The sequence below is a fragment of the Manduca sexta genome, chromosome 25 (assembly GCF_014839805.1).
Source record: "Manduca sexta isolate Smith_Timp_Sample1 chromosome 25, JHU_Msex_v1.0, whole genome shotgun sequence".
In the NCBI taxonomy this organism is placed as follows: Eukaryota; Metazoa; Arthropoda; class Insecta; order Lepidoptera; family Sphingidae; genus Manduca; species Manduca sexta.
Window position 1 is genome coordinate 493,612 of NC_051139.1, and position 22,074 is coordinate 515,685.

At 38.6% G+C, this 22,074-nt stretch overlaps 1 protein-coding gene across 4 annotated transcripts in view; it reads right to left on the minus strand.

Moving 5' to 3' along the window:
- The window catches only part of LOC115447750 (protein bunched, class 2/F/G isoform), a 267,023-nt gene that overhangs the window by 16,795 nt on the left and 228,154 nt on the right, over positions 1-22,074 (minus strand). For all 4 annotated transcript variants that reach the window (XM_030174960.2, XM_030174959.2, XM_030174958.2 and 1 more), the window contains one exon: positions 7,776-7,827. In XM_030174960.2, coding sequence (XP_030030820.2) covers positions 7,776-7,827 — 52 coding nt within the window. The remainder of the gene's footprint in view (positions 1-7,775; positions 7,828-22,074) is intronic.

Sequence of the window (22,074 nt, forward strand, 5' to 3'; positions counted from 1 at the left end):
TTATTAAGGGTATAACGATTGCATCTTGCTGTGTATCAATCATGTTAAGAGTTATAAGCAGTGTTACTAAATACTGATCTGGTCAACGGAACTAGGAAAGCTTTTCATTTAGTACCCGACTGTACTATATACAATACACAATGATTTTGATTTAAATTCTCTTTATTCTAAAATACACGTACATTGTATTTAAAATTCACAGGAAAATCTAGTAATTTAGTACTTAACACACAGCTCGTTTCTTCATACATGCACAACATACGTTGCTGCTATATTGCGTCAAGAGAGCATAGAGACGTGCCTTTTTTACTAAAATCATTTAGTAACGTTACATTCTGTGAGCATTTTGATTTCGGTTTGAAATTTGAATAAACTTAGTTTTTGTTATCAACCGGTCACGGTGCGCGCGCCCAGTGTTTTTGTTGATGTATCAAACAGGTTGAACGTGAATGGTATATAAATAGAGTTCAAATTTGCATAACCGGCACTGGCAACTGGCGCTTGTTAAATAAATAAATACACCAGACTGTATCCTGAACTCACATCCATCGCAACAATATATGGACAAGTATCATGTCACTTGGTAACTTCTATGCAATTGTGTATCGCCATCATATAATTTGTTTGCCTGACAACACACCGTGCTGTCACTGCCCGGACTCTCTATAGTGTGACTCTCTTTAGAGATGGGCAAACGGTTACTAAGAGCATATTTCGACAACTATTTAGGTCCAAGTAATAAGTGGCGAATCTATTGAATCTATCAAATACATAGAAATATCCTTTTTGGGCAAACTCACAATTATATTGAGTTGTGTCGAAAATAACAAAAACTACTTTTAACATAATATAAACGAGAATAATTAATGTCTACATATAATTATTAAACAATAATATGTAAAAATCTATAAATAAAATAATTTTATGCGTTTCATGTTTTGCATTGTTTAAAGTGCAGGTAGAAATGTGATTAAAGTTGTGTACAGGCTGCTCCATAAAGTGAATTCAATAATAATACAGAAAAGATACGTCACATGCCAGTGAGAGTGGAAAAGAAGTAAACAAAATAATTTCTTGACAATAAAAGTACCAAAACATTCATTTTATGGTCCTAGAATTAGCTTGTAAAGTCAACGACCTATTTTCTGGCGTGACTAAATATGTTCAATACACAGTTGGTTGACTGTATTTACTTGCTAAATTTGCTTGATTTTATCAGCAATTTTTTTAGTGAATAAAACGATTTCGGATTTACTTTATAAAGGTAATACACGATAAATACGAAGATATACAAATAGCAAAATCCAACCGTAGTTATATATCTTTACAAATAAGATGCCTGATTTCGTCAGGTAACAAGAAATATTTTAAAAAATCTGAGGTTTTCCTGCTGTTGTAACTACCTCGTTTCTGTAATGTATAATATACAATATCCACCTCAAATCCACGTAATACGGCAATAGATCAAACTGTCACGTCCAAGATTAAAACAAAACCTCGATTGCAAAATAAACAAAGAAATTAACGACATCCGAGACATGAGTTATATACAATAACTAATAAAACACAGTAATACTGTGCAGGATTATTGCACTATCTAATCGAAGGCATAATTACGTCAAACATTTTATGACACGGTTGTTTTAAATCAATAATAAACATTAAGGTATATAATATAACTGACTCACTATTACAAGTTTCTATTTTATATTTATGTGCAAATTTAATTACATACTTAAGTTGTTATCAGGAAAATTTTCCAATAATCCCGAATGATAAATAAAAGGGAACCATGAATTTATTATCTTTTCCTATTTTTACAAACATGAAAATTTTTAAATCTCATTTTTTACAACATAAATAAAATTTTACGTAGGAGCTTGTAATAGTAAGCCACCTACATGTAAGAAGCTGAATGGGAATTAATACGCTATTGAGTAAAGCATTACCAACTAAAAAGTCGTACAAAATATTAAAATAGAATTAAAGAAATTATAATTTAGTACTGTTTTATACCTTTTTGGTTCTGATTATAAGTAAGTTTACCATTGTTCACTTGTAAACCAATAAAGAAATTGCTAATACAGTTAATATAACAAATAAAATATAACTAATTAAATTACAACTTAAATAAAGTAACGTATGTATTTTTTTATACTTCAGTAATTAGTACCGTAGTAAACTAGTTCTACATGTAACGTTCACAAATGTTTAAGAGTTGTGACTTTATACGGAGCTTGAGGTATAACGTGCTGTGCCGCGATAAAAATACTGATGTCCGATGGTGGTGCGCATTAGGGCCGGATTGGGGTCAAACGCTTGAGGCCATCTGCGTCGGCTAATTATAGACGTCGGGAGAACACATCAATAGGGAACACGATGAATATCAATTGCGAACGCGAATGCATTTGTGACTCATTGGAACTAGTGAAGTGCTGCGGCTGTGAGGTCGCCGAGTCCGGCTAGTATTTGGGTTGTGTTTTCGATTAGCACGTGTGATTTACCCCGAATTGGATTCTTGCTCCATGAGGCGATAAACTTGCCCTTATTACATGGCGCGGAAGAGATTGCTTTTGTTGCGCAAGTTGCATCGCAGCCTTTCTTTTTGGACGTGTATTATACATTGTTGTCATCCCCAGAAGGCCATGTAGTCCGATATCACAACGTTCACGCTTTTATGAATAAAAGAGTACGCAAACAAATAACTAATCTGGTTGACGAATGATCTAGAAGTTATGAAATCGCTAATTAATATGATTTTGAGCATTTCCACATGCAAACAAAAGCCAACACGACTGAATGTTTACGCAAACCGCGGGATCAGTACAAAGTGGGCAGTGTCACGAGTTGCCAAATACTAAGTGCCACTAAGTGCTTATCTATAAGTACACATAGCGTATCGAGGAGCGAACAAAAAGTGTACATTACGCGGCCAAAACTAATGTAAGTGTGTGGTACTTTTTATAACAGAAAGAAGCCGGTCATGGTCGGCTAATGGTAATGTTTGTTCACCGCTATTCATTACCTCTTAATTTGGTTAAAATGTTTTGTCGATCTCCTAGAAGAAGGAATTATGATTCGAAAGGAGGAGAGTTATGTGATGGTAACAAATCGAATTTTGGAGCTAGTAATACTTATTCGAGCCTATCATCGCCAGTCGAGCCGGTCCATTCATGTAGTCGGCAGTTTCTAGCATGGTACTACTTATACAATTATTTATGTAAACGGAACACTTGTTTACGTGAGCGGTAAAACTAAAATATTTCGTAACAATTATAATTTACTTAAAATTCTAGATGCTAATCTCGTAGCCTAATAACCTAAACAAGGGTTAAAGCCCTCCGCAATTAAAGTGAACAATTTTTTATAATTACGATAAGAAAATGAAACTTACAAAAGGAGTGCAAACCGGAAAACCGTCTGAGAATAAATTCATCCATTGCATTAAAATATTCGTCAGTTTCAGTAGGAAAATGTCGCCACTTTAGCTCTGTTAGTGCACTTATGATACAGATAAAATAGCCACGGCACGACTCCACATATTATATAGGCACTATAAAATCGATATAGACAGGTGCGACTTTATTAAACAGCGTGGTGGAACGGGACGGGTTTCCTGAACATTATATGAAGGAAGTCATTAGAGATTCAAAGAATAACTTGTATCCAATAACGGTGTTCAGCAGCCGGGCATTACTATTATAAACACGGGCAAACTCACCAGAGATTGCATCTTTACGCAACCGCCGCGCGCGCCGCGTGTAACGGAACGCGTAATGCGCGCGCGCGATTCGCTCTGGCGAATTATGCTCTTGAAATTATCCTAAATACATTAATGTACTCGAATCTTCAACGGGTTAACTGACCTCTTTCCGTGTAATACCTACTTTTCATTTTTAACGTGGCATTAAATATTAGCAAAAGACCAAGTGTAGGTGTCGATTTCTTCTCCGACTTTTACAAGTTATATATTCATTGTTAATTATCACTTGCTTTAAAAGTAAGGAAAAGTTTGTATGATGTGAAGTCAGCAAACCGGCATTAGATTAACGTAATGGACGAAAGGCTTTGCATTTAATCGTGAGAATACCTAGGTCAAGCATTGGGACACTATACAACGCAAAGCCATATTATGCACAAACAATCAATGGCGTATCTAAGATTACGATAACGTTTATTATAAAAGATTTCTTATTGTATTATCACAAACAAACAAAGGAAAATTTTCTCAGCATATATTTTTAGCATTTATTGAGATTAAGATTACATATATATAAATTGAGCTCGTGATATGATATAAATACTAAATACAGCTCTTTCAATCCTTACCCATGACAGATAATGGATTTTGTCAACATGTTATTCGTCGTGTAACAAATCGCATTGAAACGTTATCGCCGTCCGATATCGCAGCGTTCGCATCGATTGACCGATATATCGTAACATGTCCTCGATCAAGGAGACGAATCTATACTATTATATAAAGCTGAAGAGTTTGTTTGTTTGTTTGTTTGTTTGTTTGTTTGTTTGTTTGTTTGTTTGAACGCGCTAATCTCAGGAACTACCGGTCCAAACTGAAAAATTCTTTTTGCGTTGGATAGCCCTTTGTTCGTGGAGTGCTATAGGCTATATATCATCACGCTATACCCAATAGGAGCGGAGCAGTAATGGCTAATCTCAGGAACTACTGGTCCAAACTGAAAAATTATTTTTGCGTTGGATAGCCCTTTGTTTGTGGAGTGCTATAGGCTATATACCATCACGCTATACCAAATAGGAGCGGAGCAGTAATGGCTAATCTCAGGAACTACCGGTCCAAACTGAAAAATTATTTTTGCGTTAGATAGCCCTTTGTTCGTGGAGTGCTATAGGCTATATATCATCACGCTATACCCAATAGGAGCGGAGCTGTAATGGCTAATCTCAGGAACTACCGATTCGAACTGAAAAATTCTTTTTGTGTTGAATAGCCCTTTGTTTGTAGAGTGCTCTAAGTTATATATCATCACGCTATGACCAATAGGAGCGGAGCAGTAATGGCTAAACTCAGGAACTACCAGTTTGAACTGAAAAAATCGTTTTGTGTTGGATAGCCCTTTATTTGTGGAGTGCTATAGGCTGTATATCATCACGCTATGACCAATAGGAGCGGAGCAGTAATGAAACATGTTGCAAAAACGGGGACAATTTATTAGTTTTGAGAGCTTCCATTGCGTGCGCTGCGTAAACGGTTAAAGTTATGCAACAATGATGTATGACAGGATTGTTCCTCTTAAAAAGTTCTAAAAAATATATTATAAAACGTAGTCCTCCACTGCATCTGTCTGCCTGAACGTGTTAAACTCAAAAACTACCCAACGTATTAAGATGAAATTTGGTATGGAGACAGTTTGAGACCCTGGGAAGAACATAGGCTCCCGGGAAACTACTACTTTTATAACGGAAAACTTTAGCCTGAAAAACTTTATAACGCGGGCGGAGCCGCGGGCAAAAGCTAGTGATTTATAAGATCAGTAACACGCGACACGATATCGATGTGCCAGCGAACCGATTACGGTTGCTAAGTAAGTTGCCACATGATTTATCTATTTGGACTGGTTTCACGGCCATAACGATAACGTGTTCATTAGAATTAGCGACTCGATTAATGCTAATCTAATTCGTTCAAATATAACTCACGAATTACCATGTCGTGTACAAGGATTTTATGTAAACAACGAATCTATTATGTTGATTATGCACACTGCCTCGACTGAATTATAAAAACATCGTAAATAGACTCTACATGAATTGCATGAATAAGATTCGTCCACCCACGGTTGGGCAAAGACCTTCGCACTTTTTAATTTTGATAAAGTTTCTTACTGGATGTCACGTTGTCGCTCGGTAGTGTTGCCAACTGGACCATTCCAGTAAGATTCTGAAGCATTCATTGAATCTGCGTGGTGTCGGGGGCACGTGGACCCATTACGGCCGGTGACATGCCGACGGGTGAATAGCTCGTATTCCAGCTTGACTAGACTACAAAACTGTGCCACTGTTATTCATCACCCTTAGTACGTGGAATTCATATGATGGAGACGTGATTGCTCATTAGTCATAACAAGACGACGTTTGGAAAGCAAATAAAATACTTTTTATTGACTTTCGTACCTACTTAATAAAGGCCACAATCTAATTTCTCATAATCAGAGGTTTGTGATGGCTATACAATGGTTGTAGCATCCAACATGACTGATATAGGTGGAGCTCTGAGCCTGTAGCCTGTATGCTTAGGTAAAACTAACATGTATCGTAAAAGTTTTGCTAATTAATAGGTACACATCATTGTTGACTTATCTACATTCTATATTTTACTTGAGTTTGCATATTATTTTACTGCGCATATTCAGACACTGATGACAATAGCAAATTCCTTATAAGCAAAAAATCTATATATTGTTTTACGTTTTATCAGCATTTACCATGATGGGTCACGTGACATAACACGTGCTTAAATTAATCATTCGGAATCCAAACTTGAGGTTAAGCAATGCCCTTGATATTATATTGATACACGAACAAGCCTACTCTACTTACTAAGAGGAATCTCTTAGTAAGTAGAGTAGTAGATCAAAGAATTTTGATTGGAACCCTACTTTTGAAAGCGGTGGCGTTTATTCTCGTAGTAACATATCCATAGTATTACCACAATATGAATATAAATAGGGAATAACTATATTCAATAAATACATCACGTACACAGCTCGCCTTTGTGTTAGAAACGATTAATGATGAACACTTTATTATTATGATTTTATGCCGTTCGGTGCGATGCAGTCAATTACGATAACTGTTTAGCGGCGAGTACAAAGGATTCCGGTGCGCCTGTCACGTAACCATTGTGTCACGTGGACAGATATTAAAATCAAATTTTAAAGGGCTAAAGCATACGTGATAGTTTAAGCGTGCTCTATCGGCGATTACGCGATTGCATCGGATTTCGGAAACTCGTTTGAACGTCGTCTCAAATTAAATTATTTGTTGTAGGTCTTTTATATGCGAGATTTTGTCAGCGCGGGTATAGCTAGTGTCATTTATTCAGTTTTTCTAAATGGTCATGTTTAAATTTTAGTGTTGGGATTGGTTTAAGGGATTTAGATATAACTGATGAGCATCGTCAGTCCGCAACTAATGTCTCGTGATGGCAAGTGGATGACAGTGCCATGAAGTACCTACTTTATAGTTGCAAGTTGTATTTTTCTCTTACGACATTATTTCTACATGGTACGATTAGTTATGAATCTTTTGCATTCGTATTGTTATCGTGCGCTATTTTTAATATTTTGCGTAAACAACAATGTCTGCTGACCTTCCTCCACTAATTAAGTCTAACATTTCGTCATGCTCCGTCCGTTACTTAACATTGAATTGTAAATTGTTGTATATTTTGATTTCAACGTTTGGGAACTAACAAAACATTTTACAATATTATAAATATTTATACAGTATTTTTCAACCAAACTTGCAGACGGTGTAAACTAACTGATTTATAGTTTGTAATTAGCTATGTTTCAGCAAATTCATAAGAAAATATTAGTTTAAAATGTCTGCAATTTATACTACAAAATGTGTCTAGTTATGCCAAAGAGAAACAACTGTATTTAAAATTCTTTAAAATACTAAATTTTAACAGCCTTTTGCAGAAATCTTAATTAACTAAAAATTAACATTCGGAATGTAAGTTTCCCTTAACATAACTATGCGCAAATGTTTAAATTGAACGCGGTACTCACCATAGCTTGCTCGATCTTGTTGTCGATGGCCACCGCGCTAGTGCCCGATGCGCTGTAACAATAAATAAAACAATTAGCCAAACGGGCACATTCAAATCCGCGCCGTCTGTTCGAAAGTGATATCGATTTCTACGTTAAACGGTAGCCCAAAAAAATCGCGTATTTTAGAAACTCGGCGTGATACCTCAAAACTGCGCTAATGGACATGGTTATTAACGTAGACGCGCAACTTAAAGTTTACAATACAAATTAGAAATCGGTGTGGGCGAAACGAAAAATTATCAACGTCTTTTTTGTTTGTTAGATCTGTTATATGCAAGAATCCAACCAAGTAGCAATATAAGTACTGGTTATATCCGCTGCCAAAGAGCAGTATGATAACATTGCGAGATTTACAATCGAATGTCTCAAGTGTCGCGTGATGGAAGTCCCATATACAATATGAACCGAGAAAATTGTATTACTAAGCTGAGCCTGGCACCGCTCTGCACTGGTCATTCTGCAACATCAGATGCCAAGTTCATTGTCCTGAGATATCAGACGCTACGCACTCAAAGTACGTGATGTTTTTTGTATAAGGAAAACCCATTCGACAGTCCATAAAAGCACATACATATTTCATAATCCATTCGCATGCGGATGTGCAGCGCCCACTGCCCTGGCAACAGACTTCACGTGTACAGTCCAAGGCTCTCAGGCGAAAACGTTTCCGTCGCGATAATGATCTTTATATTTGCAGTTGCATTATGTACGTTTACGTAATTACAGCGTTTATTCCTCTTATCGTGTTGGAATGCGTTTATACATCCAATAGAGTATTTCGTTTGCGCTTAATAAACTATAACTAAAATCTGTAAAACAAACATAATTTTCTGTTGAAAATAATTATTATAAGTAACACTTTGTTGCAATCGGCTTTATTATGAAAAGCATATTAATTCTCACTTGATATTGATCTACGAGACTCGCGAGATTCAATTTACCTTTTTTGTTTCAATCCAAATTATACTCATTCGACGTCGCCATTATAAATCCCAACAGACAATAGTACATGTTGCAGTGACCGGTCGTCGCGTGGACGGCTCTCGAATCGTTTTGAAAGGCACAAGGGCATTCGATCGCATTGAAAGATAATGCATAATACAATTCATAATGTGGGTGAAGTCACGGTACGGCGGTTTGAAGAAAAGCTTCCTTCTATCGCCGACCGGCTGATATGGTAACATTTAACGTTGTTTTTCTCAATAGAATTTGCAGACAATGATTACAATGTTTACAGGCGGTCATGCCACCAGTCAAAGAATATAGTCATGCTATTTAGAAAAAAATGTTTGCAAATTATTTTAAAAATAGTCGAGATAATTGCAAAAGCATTGACCCCGCCGAACTGGCCGACACCACCTCCAGGAACAATGGAAAACGAAAATGAGGTCCGTGCACTATTTACCGTATACGGCGCGTTAAACAATGAAACTGTGTTTAATAAACACTAAGTAAACTATCGGAAGTCGGAGCGCCTCGAGTCACTGAACTAATAATTATATCGGAAACATATTTTCGGCGGCCAGAAGTCGGTATTTGAACTAGAAAGTTCCATAAACTGACACAGACTTGTCGGTTGTAGATTTATACGACGAGAAAATTAGATTTCTTAAGAAATTACACATTTGGAGTCAGGGAACCAACAATGATTAGCAAAAATTAATGTCCAAAATTGCGTTAAAATTTGAAAAGATTTAGATATAAATTTGCTTCGTCTACAATTGGCTAAGCAAAACAATGGCAGGGAGACGTAGCAAATTATCGGTTCGACAAAAACGCCGGCGCTTGCGGCCACGTGCACTCCGAGTATGACGACATACTCTACTTAGCAACTGGAGATACTATTACTGGCCACTATTGCCGGACTTACCCATTATGATCCAATCTGGTTGGTGTAATCGTACGACGCGGACAGTATGTGGCACATCGTACGCCTTCGTACTTGACTTTCTCCGGACGTGAGACGGATTCCGTGTCGCCTCACCGAGCCAAACAACGCGACGGGTAAAGTTGAAACCGCCCGAGCGTTGAAAGCCTCTCAGCGGATTCGTTTCGATCGATCGCTGGACAATATATACGTGCAGCGACACAGATGGACATCTTTTTTATGTCGGCCAAAGTATCGTCAGTCGTCAGATATTATCTACAGACTGCATTGTACTAATCATCAGGGTATCTCAACCAGACATGATACTGAATATAAAAATTAACGCCATGATCATGGACAACACAAACAGGACTGAATCAATAGCTTTCAATTAAATGAATTTCGTTAAAAAACATTATACTACTCAACTTAACATTGCGATGACTCGTTGGAAAGCAAACACTTCTCGGTGACAAATAAATAACAAAATAAAAAATTTGCTTTCTCTAACTCCAAAGCGGAACTTGTGCCGAAAACAAGTTTTAGTATTCCGCCAGCGATTACGCAAGTTTTAAAGTTGACAAAATTGCAAACCGCCGGTGTCCGGGACGTATGAAAAAGTTGAAACATAAGAACACGAAACCCGAGATGGCGGAGAAAGTATATCGGCGAGGTGACGACATTTCTCCGACGACAGACCACAACTAAACGATGATAATGACATTGACAGCCTCCGTGACGGTGCGGGCGACCAGCCGGCTGGCAACGAGAGACTGCTCACTCAGCGGCTTAACATAACCACTGAATGTTTTATGTGATTCACAAATATCTGTCTCGAGTCTAAAGTCCCCTGTGGGTTTCGACACTCTCGAAACAACACTCATTTGTATCTCGGTACGTTGTCAAGAGTTCGTCTCTGGGATGTATGTATTTATTACTCAACAATTACCATCTCAACGGTGTAAAAAAAAAACCCACCGGAAAGCGGCAGCCGGTCTAACATAAAAAATTAAAAATATCTACTTTCATAGTGCAGTGTTGAGAGGCGATTTGCTAAATATAGACACGGACGAACTGGTTTCGTACATGTCAGTCAACGAAGCGGACCTGCCAACAAAGCGCTGTTTGACACATACATACATACAAAGCATGGCGTCGGACGCAAATAGAACGAGAAAACTGGAGGAAAACTACCAAACGCGAGATTTGAACGAAATACTGCGCAGGTGATGAAATGTGCACACAAAGATGTGAACGCCTTGAAATAATGATCATGTGTCTGTGATAAATAACACATGATATTCTCCCCATCTAAAGGCATGTGAGCAGTGTGGGTGTTACAACTGTACTATGACGAGAGGAACATGTAACCGGGTAAATGGTAAACACTTCATAAGCCCATTGTGCATTTGGAATTAAATGTTTTAATATTAAGTTTTCCAAAGGTTATTGACCGACGTCCAATATCATGAGAAATGGGGGAGCTGTTTATACCATATTTCTACCATACAGTCTGGTAAATACATTCATAGATGATAAAAATGCGCGTACAAGATACGGTAAATAGACGAATACAAAGAGATGATGTGTACGAACGCACGTGCGTGTTTGCACGGCTAACGCGGCCGTATCGCTGGCTAAACAGACCCAAACAAAGACATAGCGTTCACGGCTGAACCCAGTCACGGATCGACAAAAGACGCCCTTATAAAATGGGAGATAAAAAATTATCTTTGTTTAATAACTCGCAGTTACCGCACGCTATCAACTATTTTTGAAGGATTATAAATATAAAACTGGGCATAGACAACAACATATTATGGGTTTTGACAATAATTAGGTCCGATGTGTGTCCAGTAAGAGGGTCGCCTGTTAACAGAAGGTTTCAGGTAACGTTACATTGCTGTAACAATGTTATCACTATACACCTCTACTACCATGGCCTTATGAAACATGACAAGACATGATTAAAGCAATAATAATGATTTTTGTCATCGAGTTACAAAAAGAACACGCGCCTGAAATAAAACATTGTTGTCACCAACTTGGTTAATTATGCTCCGGCGGAATTGGCATCTTTTATTAGATGATGAAATTTATACTTCTTTTATTACGTAAACATTACGATAACATTTAATGATTTTTTTTTCATAGTCTCGTCTATAAAGTAATTAAAATGCAGTGACTTTTGATTAATAAATAAACATCGGAGTTGCCAATGATTCTATGAGTGCGATACCACTCTAAGGATATATGCGCGAGCTGTGTTATGTATTTAGAATGAAGTATTCCCACTTATAGATTATGCGGATGTTAAATTATTTTTAGTAGATTAACTATAATAAGCCCTGGACGCATTCCAGATAAAGCCGGTTGAGTAAATGATATATAAAATGTCGTCCACAAATCCAAAAATATATGAGTTATTCTGGCATCGGCCGCTGAATACCTGACAATTATCGCGTATGTGCAAAAGTGTGACGTACGGACGCACATTTCACGATAACTATATCTACAAAAGGTGACGATGAGTCACCGGGGTCGATTACAGTGAAAAACAAAACAATAGAGCGGTACAAAACAAAGGTCACTGAAGAAATTATACCGCATGCAAATGTAATGTTGTTAGTCACCGATCGATTGTTGCAACATCGACGCTGCTAATGACTTGATATAGAACACCGGCAAATTACTCTAGTCAGCTGGTACTAACTCGTCGCGATTGGATACCAACTCATTTTACCAAAGAATTTAAACGGAAAATAATTATGAAGTACAAAGATATGGGGAAGGGAGATGTTTTAAAGAATTATATGTTTCCCGGCTTTGTCGACCTATCCATGCTGTAGACACCGCGGACTACAGCGTGGTACAAACACACAAAGACAGTAGGTTAATTAATGGCGTGGAATATTCTAATTCTATTGTGACGAATTGCGTGATTCTATTTTTATATTTACACCTTTAACAATTGCGACGTGAGAAAATTTTACAGCTACCATAAAGTTTTTTTCACATGTTAAATTATTATGTAACTTCTAAGTATATCGAAAACAATAAGATTTTAATAATATGAGATTCCATATTATTGTTCAAACATTAAACTCATACACGATTAGAAGGCGCCATTATGGCAAACTAATAAATGAAATATAATCATTTAAATACAAGGATATTCATTTGTTAGTACAAAGACAGAGATTATAATGAACATACAATTATAACTGTACTTTCATGAAACGTTACAAATTTTACGCACATAGAGGTATGCATAGAAACAGATATTGAGTTGCAATATGCCAAGCGATCGATATTCATCTCGGGCGGTGTCGCCTCGTGACAAACTTCAAGTATCATTTGTGTGAAACATTGTAACGGCATTCAGCTGCCGCTCTACTGCGGCGCGGCTAGACTGTACGCTCGCCGGCTTAATAGAAACACTAGAACATAATTATCGGCACAATGCACAGTCGCGCATTGTTATCGTGCGGCGAGCAGCGCACGCGCAAGGTCATTGAAGGGAAATCGTCGAGTTTAATGTCGAAACCGGTGGCGCCGGCCCGCCAGCCACTCGGCGCTGTTACATCTCGCAGTCATGTTTCATAACGCGAACTCCTTTCGACAAATCAAACCAGCACAATATGTAATTCAATTCAGTGCAGTGAATTTGGAATGTAAGAAGACAAACTGAATACCAAACATGGTGGTTAATTATACTATGGAATCATGCACATTTGTGTAAAGAATTGTAACACTGGTCATGTCAATGCAGCAGTACATCAGCCGCTGGAACCGCGGCATCGCGCGAGAACATCGCCGGGACACGGATAATAAAATCAATTGGACACAAAAGGATATTAATGGCACAACTGGGGAATAATGTGGCTGCGAGTGTTTGTCACGCGAGACCGTCACGCAACAGTGCTTTCCCTAGGATCCGACACGACTGCGCTGCGTTTGTGAATGACTTCATTACCATCGCGCCGCGCTGGTGTAGAATGATCACGATTATATTGAACTGAACACCAAATCTCTAATCTCCCACATTATTATATTTGCAAAATGTCAAACACGCGCAATACTCTAACACAACTCTGCAAAATAAGTAATGATAGCGGCTGTCGAAAAAAACTCTTAGTCACTCGAACATCCTCCTAAAACTAAATATAATAGCGAAATATGCGTGCGTTGAAAATTTGAAGGTTCATTGTGCAAACCATATAGTAGAGTCGAACGAGTTGCGATATAATATAACATTGTAAGCGAGCGCGAGACAAATGTAACAGCGAGATTCGCAATAACCTAGACCTTTAAAGTAACACGGGTGTTAAGTGCAGCCGATCGATACACAAGTGAGACGATAGAGACGAGCGGGTTCAATAGGCGGCGCTGACGTCAGCCGCCACCGCTCGTCCAACTGCAGCCGGCGCTCCTGCCGGGGACGCCGGAGCCTTCACCGACTTACCGGCTCGCTAATCATCTCAACACTGTGACAACATTTGCACCATCACCGACTCTACAAAAACCACACCGACACCAAAGTGGTGCAATGCGTCAACACGATGACACGTCGCGGCCGCGGCGAGCTCGGCCTAGCGGTACTTACACCGGGTAGAAGTAGTCGATGTACTTGACGACCACTTCTCTGAGGAGATCTTGCTTGTTCATGATGGACGCGTAGCTTCCATTTATCAGTTTGGTTTGCATGGTTTCAACTTCCTCTAGGGGTTTCACGGGCCGGGACTTGCGAGTCCCCGGTGTTGGATTTAACGGAGCCGTTTTGGTTATTTTTTACACGGGACTACGGTTGTGCGTGTTTAAGCAGTGGGATTGTTAAAAAAAAAATGGTCGTGTCGACACGCGGGCAGCCGAATCGACGCGTTGCGGCAAACTGGGACCGGCCCGGCCGTAGTGAGGCGGGGCGGGGGCGGCGTGCAGGAGGGGATCCGAGCAAGTGGCGCGCGCACCACTGTATCTACTACGGGCTACGATGGCGCCTGTCGCCGCGCAACACCGAGGCAACACTTTTGCGACACCGGCTACACCTCGAAAACTAGATTGACACCGAGGCGACGCGACGCGACGGCCGCCGCACACCGGCTATAAACTATAATCCGAATGCACGACGCGGGAGATCGCTTCAGTTGTACACCGTGTGGGTTCAAGGTTGTCCACATTTGGTCAACCGTTTTTTGCTATCGATCCGATACTTATAAATAAAACAAAGAAACCAATCACTCGACGATTGCCTCGACGGATATTTGAGTAGACGGTCGTTGCTTTTGTGTTCAAATATTAAAATACAGCTCGCGCCGTGGCCGGTGTACTTGAAATGGCAGCCGAGTTTAACGCATGAGATGGTTCGACACAGGCCAGTCTCGCCGGTTGAGCCGGGCCGGCACCAGCGCTGCAGCGCGGCTAGACGAGTGTCATCAGACAATTGTTTGAGCCATTATAGTGCGCGCTTCCGCGTATTGTTTGTTACAGTTCAAGTTTCTGCAATAATACGAGGGGAGACGGCACAAATAATTATCATACGCGTTTATTGCACAGTGAATTGTGTAATAACAATAATAAACCCGCAGTTACTTCACATCCGCATATGTTGTAAATATTCAAGAATATTATCATAAATCATTTTAATATCAATATTGCTTTGTATTAATATGTATTTGAACTTAAACATCGTGGCAGAATCTGCATATCAGAGAGCACGCATAATTTCAAAGATAATATATTACCCGGCTAATCCAGTACCTAATACCAAAAGGCTATCTCATACCAAGCGTCGATCAACCACGTGCCCAGCAGAGATCATTCAATCATTATTTTTACCGACTACTATTATAAATAAAATATTTTATCAAATGCTATGAATAGTCGACAGGAAGTATATTATCTGAGTCGATGTTATAATTATCAATCAATTTGGCAACATATCATAATAAAGTCGATAACGCTATTTAATCATCAGTTTTGAAAACAATTTTCTGGTTTAAGATACAAGTGGGCGTAGTATATAAGTAAGAATATATATATTTTGAATTGTAAATAATGTATTCTAATGGCGTGCGTGTCACTAGACAGTCCTCGTGGTGTTCTCCTTCACCTACATCCATTTGTTTAACGAGTAACATTGCAGTTTGGCGTTTACTATCAAATGTGTTTAAACCGAATTTCAATTACAAGTAAAGAGGCGTGCGAGGAGAGCAACGGCGCGACGTATTATAAACATAAGACAGAATCTCTTTAAGATTGCTTAGAATTTGCTTGATATATATTGCTTGATATTGAACCATCAAAGATGGGTATATGATATTTTAAGAGGAGTAAACTAAAAAATCATGTGCGATTTGTCCGCGATTGGAATAAATTGTATCTTTGATGTGAATAATGCTATCAAATATGGAAGTATTAGCATCACCTCTGTCCACCCCTCCGCGTATACATAGATGCATGAGCTTGACATGCATGAATAACCTTGAGTGCTAAAGTTGCTTAGCAATATCTCATACTCTACAACTTACTAATTTCATAAAAAGATGATTCAATAGAGTGTTGTTTGTACGAGTTATTAGCGAGAAAACACCATATTTATAAATTTACGAGGAAGTTAACGTTTTTAACGCAAGCGCGCAGTTCGGTTCACTGACGCAGTAATGCCGACGGTGAATTAAATATTTCTCCTAAATATAAAGCGGATTCTAAATATATATATTCATTCACGTACATTTACTTTATTCGCCTGTTGTTTTTTTACAAGATGAAAATATATTTTCGTGTGAATCAGCAACAGACTTTTTTATTTTTGACAATAGCGACGCAAATTCACTATCCTTCACTTGTTGTTGGGTTTAATGTTATTTCCCAAAACAGGTTTCATTTGTTGTGTGCATAACAAAGCGACAGAAATGCACCTGATGGTAAGTACCAGTTGTAAAAAACCCTTACTCCTTAGGAGATAAACTTACTAATCACATAATAATATTCTGTCCTAATGCTTCGGATTGAATTTAATTCAAGAGAAGGTACGGCTACCTATCATCAGTTTTATTTTGATTATTAGAAAACATATTTTGTCAGTTTTATTTTGATTATTAGAAAACATATTTTGCCAGTTGTTATAATTTTGAAAGGCCCTGTACATTTTATTCCCACACGGGGAAACATTTTTATTTATGTAAATATTTGTTTAGATTGTGTAATTGTTGATACCGATGACACAGTACTTGTATCATTAACTGTTTTATTAAAATGCGTTCAATTATATGTTAGTAACTATATTCATTTTCCTAATGAAAATCATCGCCAATTAATATTCAGAATCAACCATGACGTCATAATAAGCTGTCAAACAAACAATAGGAAATCGTCCAGCCGCCGACGTGTATATCGCCCAATTTGCATAAACCCAGCACCGTGACAACCTGAGAAAGAGACAAGTGGTCCAACGGGAATGCAAACTACCCACATTATATGTATTTTTTTTTTTTTTTTTATATATATCTATATATTTATATATGCCAGTATGTTTTAATTACATTTGTTTACTATTTCTCTTCTTATTTGTTTTTCACTTCTTTTATTATACACCTACCTCCGTCCTCTCTACACCACCCCAAGGTTGACTGGGAGAGAATGCCCATGGCATTAAGTCCGCCTGTATACCATGTGTACAAAGTGTTAATAAATAAATAAATTATAATACCAGTAACAACTGACTGATATACATAACGATAAATCGACTTATTGATCTAATGACACCAGTCTGGGTATGAATCGTAATGGTTTTTGTTTTGATCTTCTAAAGAAGCAATGTTAAATTTTGTGTTTGCGAACCGAAAAATATGCTAGTTGCTAATTTATAAATATCTTCTTATCACTGCTTTGAAGCTGTACCCATGAACGTATGCCATGGTATGTATATTACGAGGGATAAAATGTGTACATATTATATATTTTGTAAGATTTATATTAGTTGAGCATTACAAAATACTCATTATACTATGAAAAGGTTACGGCTGTACCGGACGGAATTGTATTTTCAAGACGATTGTGTTTTTAAAGTGGCATTATATGGGTTCTAGTATAAAGTTTTGAGTGTTGTTGGATTCTAGTTTTGCCTACACAATAAATAAACTAGCTGGACGGATGGGAGCCCTTACATCTCTACCTTTCCACTAAATTCACACATCTATTTCTATGCATAACATATATTATGGATAACACGTATCACATACGTATACATACATATCTTTAGGTGGTGAATGGTGATCAGTTAACAATTTTTTCGGGTCGATATTAAAAAATGATTCCAAAAATATTAATAATTACATAAATAATAATTAATATTTTTTGCACGTAAAGACTTAATTTTGTTGACCCGAATATTAATTTTATTGATAAATTGCAACAAACATCATGTACAAAATAGTTATTTATGTTGTAAAATGTAAACATCGAGCGTTGTTGCCGTTTCAACGGTAGGGGGGAACGCTATCCGACCTCGGTAACATATGCAAATATTATTTGTATGGGTTATTTAGTAGTTTGCTATAATGGAGTAGCGAAAAACAGTCGGCCGTTTCAACTTTACCCGCACGTGACGGCCTCGCTAAATTATACACAACGATTTGGCGGCCGATCGAACCGCGCTAGTAGGAAAAACTGAATTATTGACAACAGAAATGTTAGAAGCCATTAAAAATACATGACTTATACGCCTTCTTATTAATTACCGCATTTGGGAATAAGAAAATGTAAACTTTTTTACGATCTTTCGTTAGGTACTGGCAACATAAAATGAAATAATATTTTTAACTGTTATCGCGGATAATATTTTCTAGCTTGTATTGTTTTAAATTACGAACGTTCTTGTAATCTTGTAAATTAATTTACAAAGTGGTTAATATTTTATTGAAACGCAAACTGCGCAACAGCGGTTTCATTAACGTATTTACCGCGCAATTTCCGTCAACTTTACACCATTAAATCAATCAACGTTTTATCTACCATCGCCATAATTTAATTCCCTGTTGGCTTTTATAATGCGAGCCTCATTTCGCTAAAACGTTACAAACAAAAAACCATACAAGGTATTACGATGACATAGGATAAAATTGTTTTTGACGTAACATTTGCAATTAAACTTGACAATATAACATCGTTTTACACAAACACGATAGCGCTCACCTTGACGCGTGTATTAATAATTATCTTTTAATGTTACATTCTAACATACAGAAAATAAACGATTACCAGTTGTCCTAGCATGACTAAAATATAACTCTAGTGTTTCAAGTATCTACAATGAGAAGCTTTTGCACCCATAATTAAGGATCATAAACATATTCAAAGATATAAAACACAAAAATCCGACGATAATGCACGGAAAGCTTAATAAAGCAAAAGGAGCAATCATTGAGACCGATGGACAATCTTCCTACATCTATGGCATGCCCAGCATCAGTAAATAATATAATTCCTAACCGTGATGGAACCTGCGTGATCTGTTCACAACTAGCCGATCAAGACAAGTGAGAAACGGATCTCACAACCAAGTTAGACACTAAACAACACTTATTTATTTTACGACCCATTTAACAGGATAGTAAAACATCCATAAATTCCCATAAAGTGATTTCATTCGTTAAGAATCATATGAATGCGGCCGGGTGGTGTATTTTATAATCTAAATTTTTTAATACTTTTGTACTACGAGACGAGTGAGCTTGCCGTCGGATGACAACTGCTGCGACATTCACAAAAATTGAATTGCGAATTACAAAGCACTATATGGCACAACTCTTCGTCCGTTATTCGATATGAAATGTTTCTGATTGCATTGGTTTCCTATTAAACTAGACTCGGCATACGACATAATATATAATTGAATGATTTCCATGTTACTTAAAAAGGGTTTGCCTATTGTCTATCAAGTTCAGGCGTGTGATACATGAGTAGGAAGTGTGGGAGAATGTTCAACTGTCACACAATCTCAAATGTCAAAGGTAATACTGCCCATTTCCACCTATCTCGACGGCTAACACACGTTAAAGCGGTGGAACGTCGATCTATTTCGTTGTTCCGTCTCTCCTATTGCATCTTGTTTACTATAATAATAGAATATGATTGGCGAAAATTAGGACAACTTACGTAAAATATATTTAATGTGAAATATAATTCAAATGTTTCTTGTACTAGCAAGAAAAGACCTTTGTACCAGTAAAAAACAGAAATGGTTGAAAATTAAATCAAGAGGAAAAACAATGACTTGCGAAATTTTCGCCTAAAATATTCTTTGCTTTATTTTGTGGGGAACCGACACAAACCGGCAGGAAATATTTGATTTAGTGTTCAATAAAACATATGAAATAATAAACAGGACATCATTATGTTGACGCAGTAAACGAGTCGGGACAAAGAGGCAAGCCGTATTACAAAGTTTTATCAGTGGCGGCGCGGCGGCCGGCTGACGCCATGTTGTAAAAAATTGGAACCAGTTTTCACATATTGACCGCAACTGGCGCTCTTCACTTCACATTCCTGACACGGTAAGTAGAGAGCATAAAAAAATCACTTCCTTTTGCAATCGTCCGTGGTGTGCTTTCCTGAGCAATTTTTTCCTCAACACACGTTTATAACATTGTTATAAACGTGTATGCATTTTCCTAATTGTTTTTGGTACTGGGCCTAATTATCAAAAATAACTTAGTGGTCGTTTTCTTGTATGCAGAGGTGTTTAAATATCACTATATCGTCTTTTTAAGCCGCTATAGAGCATTATGTGTTGTTTTGCGGTTTGACGGTTATTGTTCCCATTGTTATTTTGGGTATTAAGCGGCTTTTGATATATCTTACACCGACGTTATACTGCTAAGGCGACTGCGACATCTGAACATGTGCACGCTCCTGCCGTTCGGTCGTCAGCAATCGTTTAATTTTCTAGATGTTAGTTAGTCGTAACGTATGACATCAAGCAAGAACTTTACTTGTCGCATCATCAACCCGTATAAAGAGATAACTAACGATTATTAACATGCCTATGAAGAAGTATGCAAATTAATATGAATAAACGCGATACTCGCAACGTACCACAACTCGTATCTGTATACGGAAAACCGCAAACAGAAGATACATCTTCCACACAAACAATGACGCAACGATGCAATTAAAACCTGTCACTATTGGAATTGGAGACCAATGTCATGGTCATCGGGAAAAAATGCAGAACAAAACATTTAAAAATTAATATTGCTATACCCGACTGCCTCGGTGGCGTAGTTGTTCTGCATGCGCGGTACGACAGCGCTCTGAGGTCCTGGGTTCGAATCCTGGGTCGGGCAAAGTGATATTTGGGTTTTCTGCTCAGTATCAGCCCGGAGTCTGGAATTTGTGCCCGATATGGCGATAGGCTCGCCCCCTATCACATCATGGGACGGAACACACTTGGCGAAAAGTGGGTGCCTTGGTTGCACCTCTGCATACCCCTTCGGGGATAAATGCGTGATGCTGTGTGTGTATTGCTATACCCTGCCACCATCCTTAAAACTTCACCCCCTCTTTGCAGTTAGGAATTGAAACGGTATTTCATAAGTTTATTTTCAGTTTGGGCAATCCTCTCCTCTCTCTCCTTGTATCCTTTAGTAGTCATGTTGTATACAGCAGTTTGGTTTTGGCAGGGTTGGTATAGGTAGCGCTCTTAGAACAGTCGTCGGAGGAGACCTCTCGCTGCCGGCCGTGGTCTCTGCCATGGTCGGCGGCTGGAGGTCATGGCGAGCGATGGCCTCATTCTGCGAGAGCGTCATCTCGCGGAAGGAGAGTGCCGAGCGGGATCGTGAGCAGAACGACCCCGCCCGCCGCCAGAGGAGAAGAAGGAGGCGCCGGGTAGACGACTGACCGGCGCCTCGAGCCCTGTGGCTCGGGGCATCTAAAGAATTCCGCCACGGTATCCCCTGCCTGTCGTAAGAGGCGACTAATTGGGGCTTAGAGCGAGTCGCGGGCGAACAGTGGGGGGCTGCTCGCTCGACTACAGCGACTCTGAGGTGGACGACAATGCGGGCAGTAGGTCTCCCGATGTCGTAGACTCCAAAGAGTCATTCAGCTTGTGGGGCATCTTAGCCCCTTCAATTAGAGAGGTGCCGCAATGCGGTATCGCGCTGGGACGGTTCCGAGCAGCTATCTTAGTGCAACAAAGATACCCCGGGGCCGTCCCGTATGCGCCGAAGAAGGCCACCGCGGGTTTTGGTTGGTATGCCGGTGTAGGGTATACAAGGGATAGGGACTCGGTCCAACGCTCACTCGGATGATGTTATACTCCCGAGTGTCGACATTGGGCCGTAAGACCGGTGAAACCAACATAACCATTCCACTGACCCTCTGAGTGGTGGT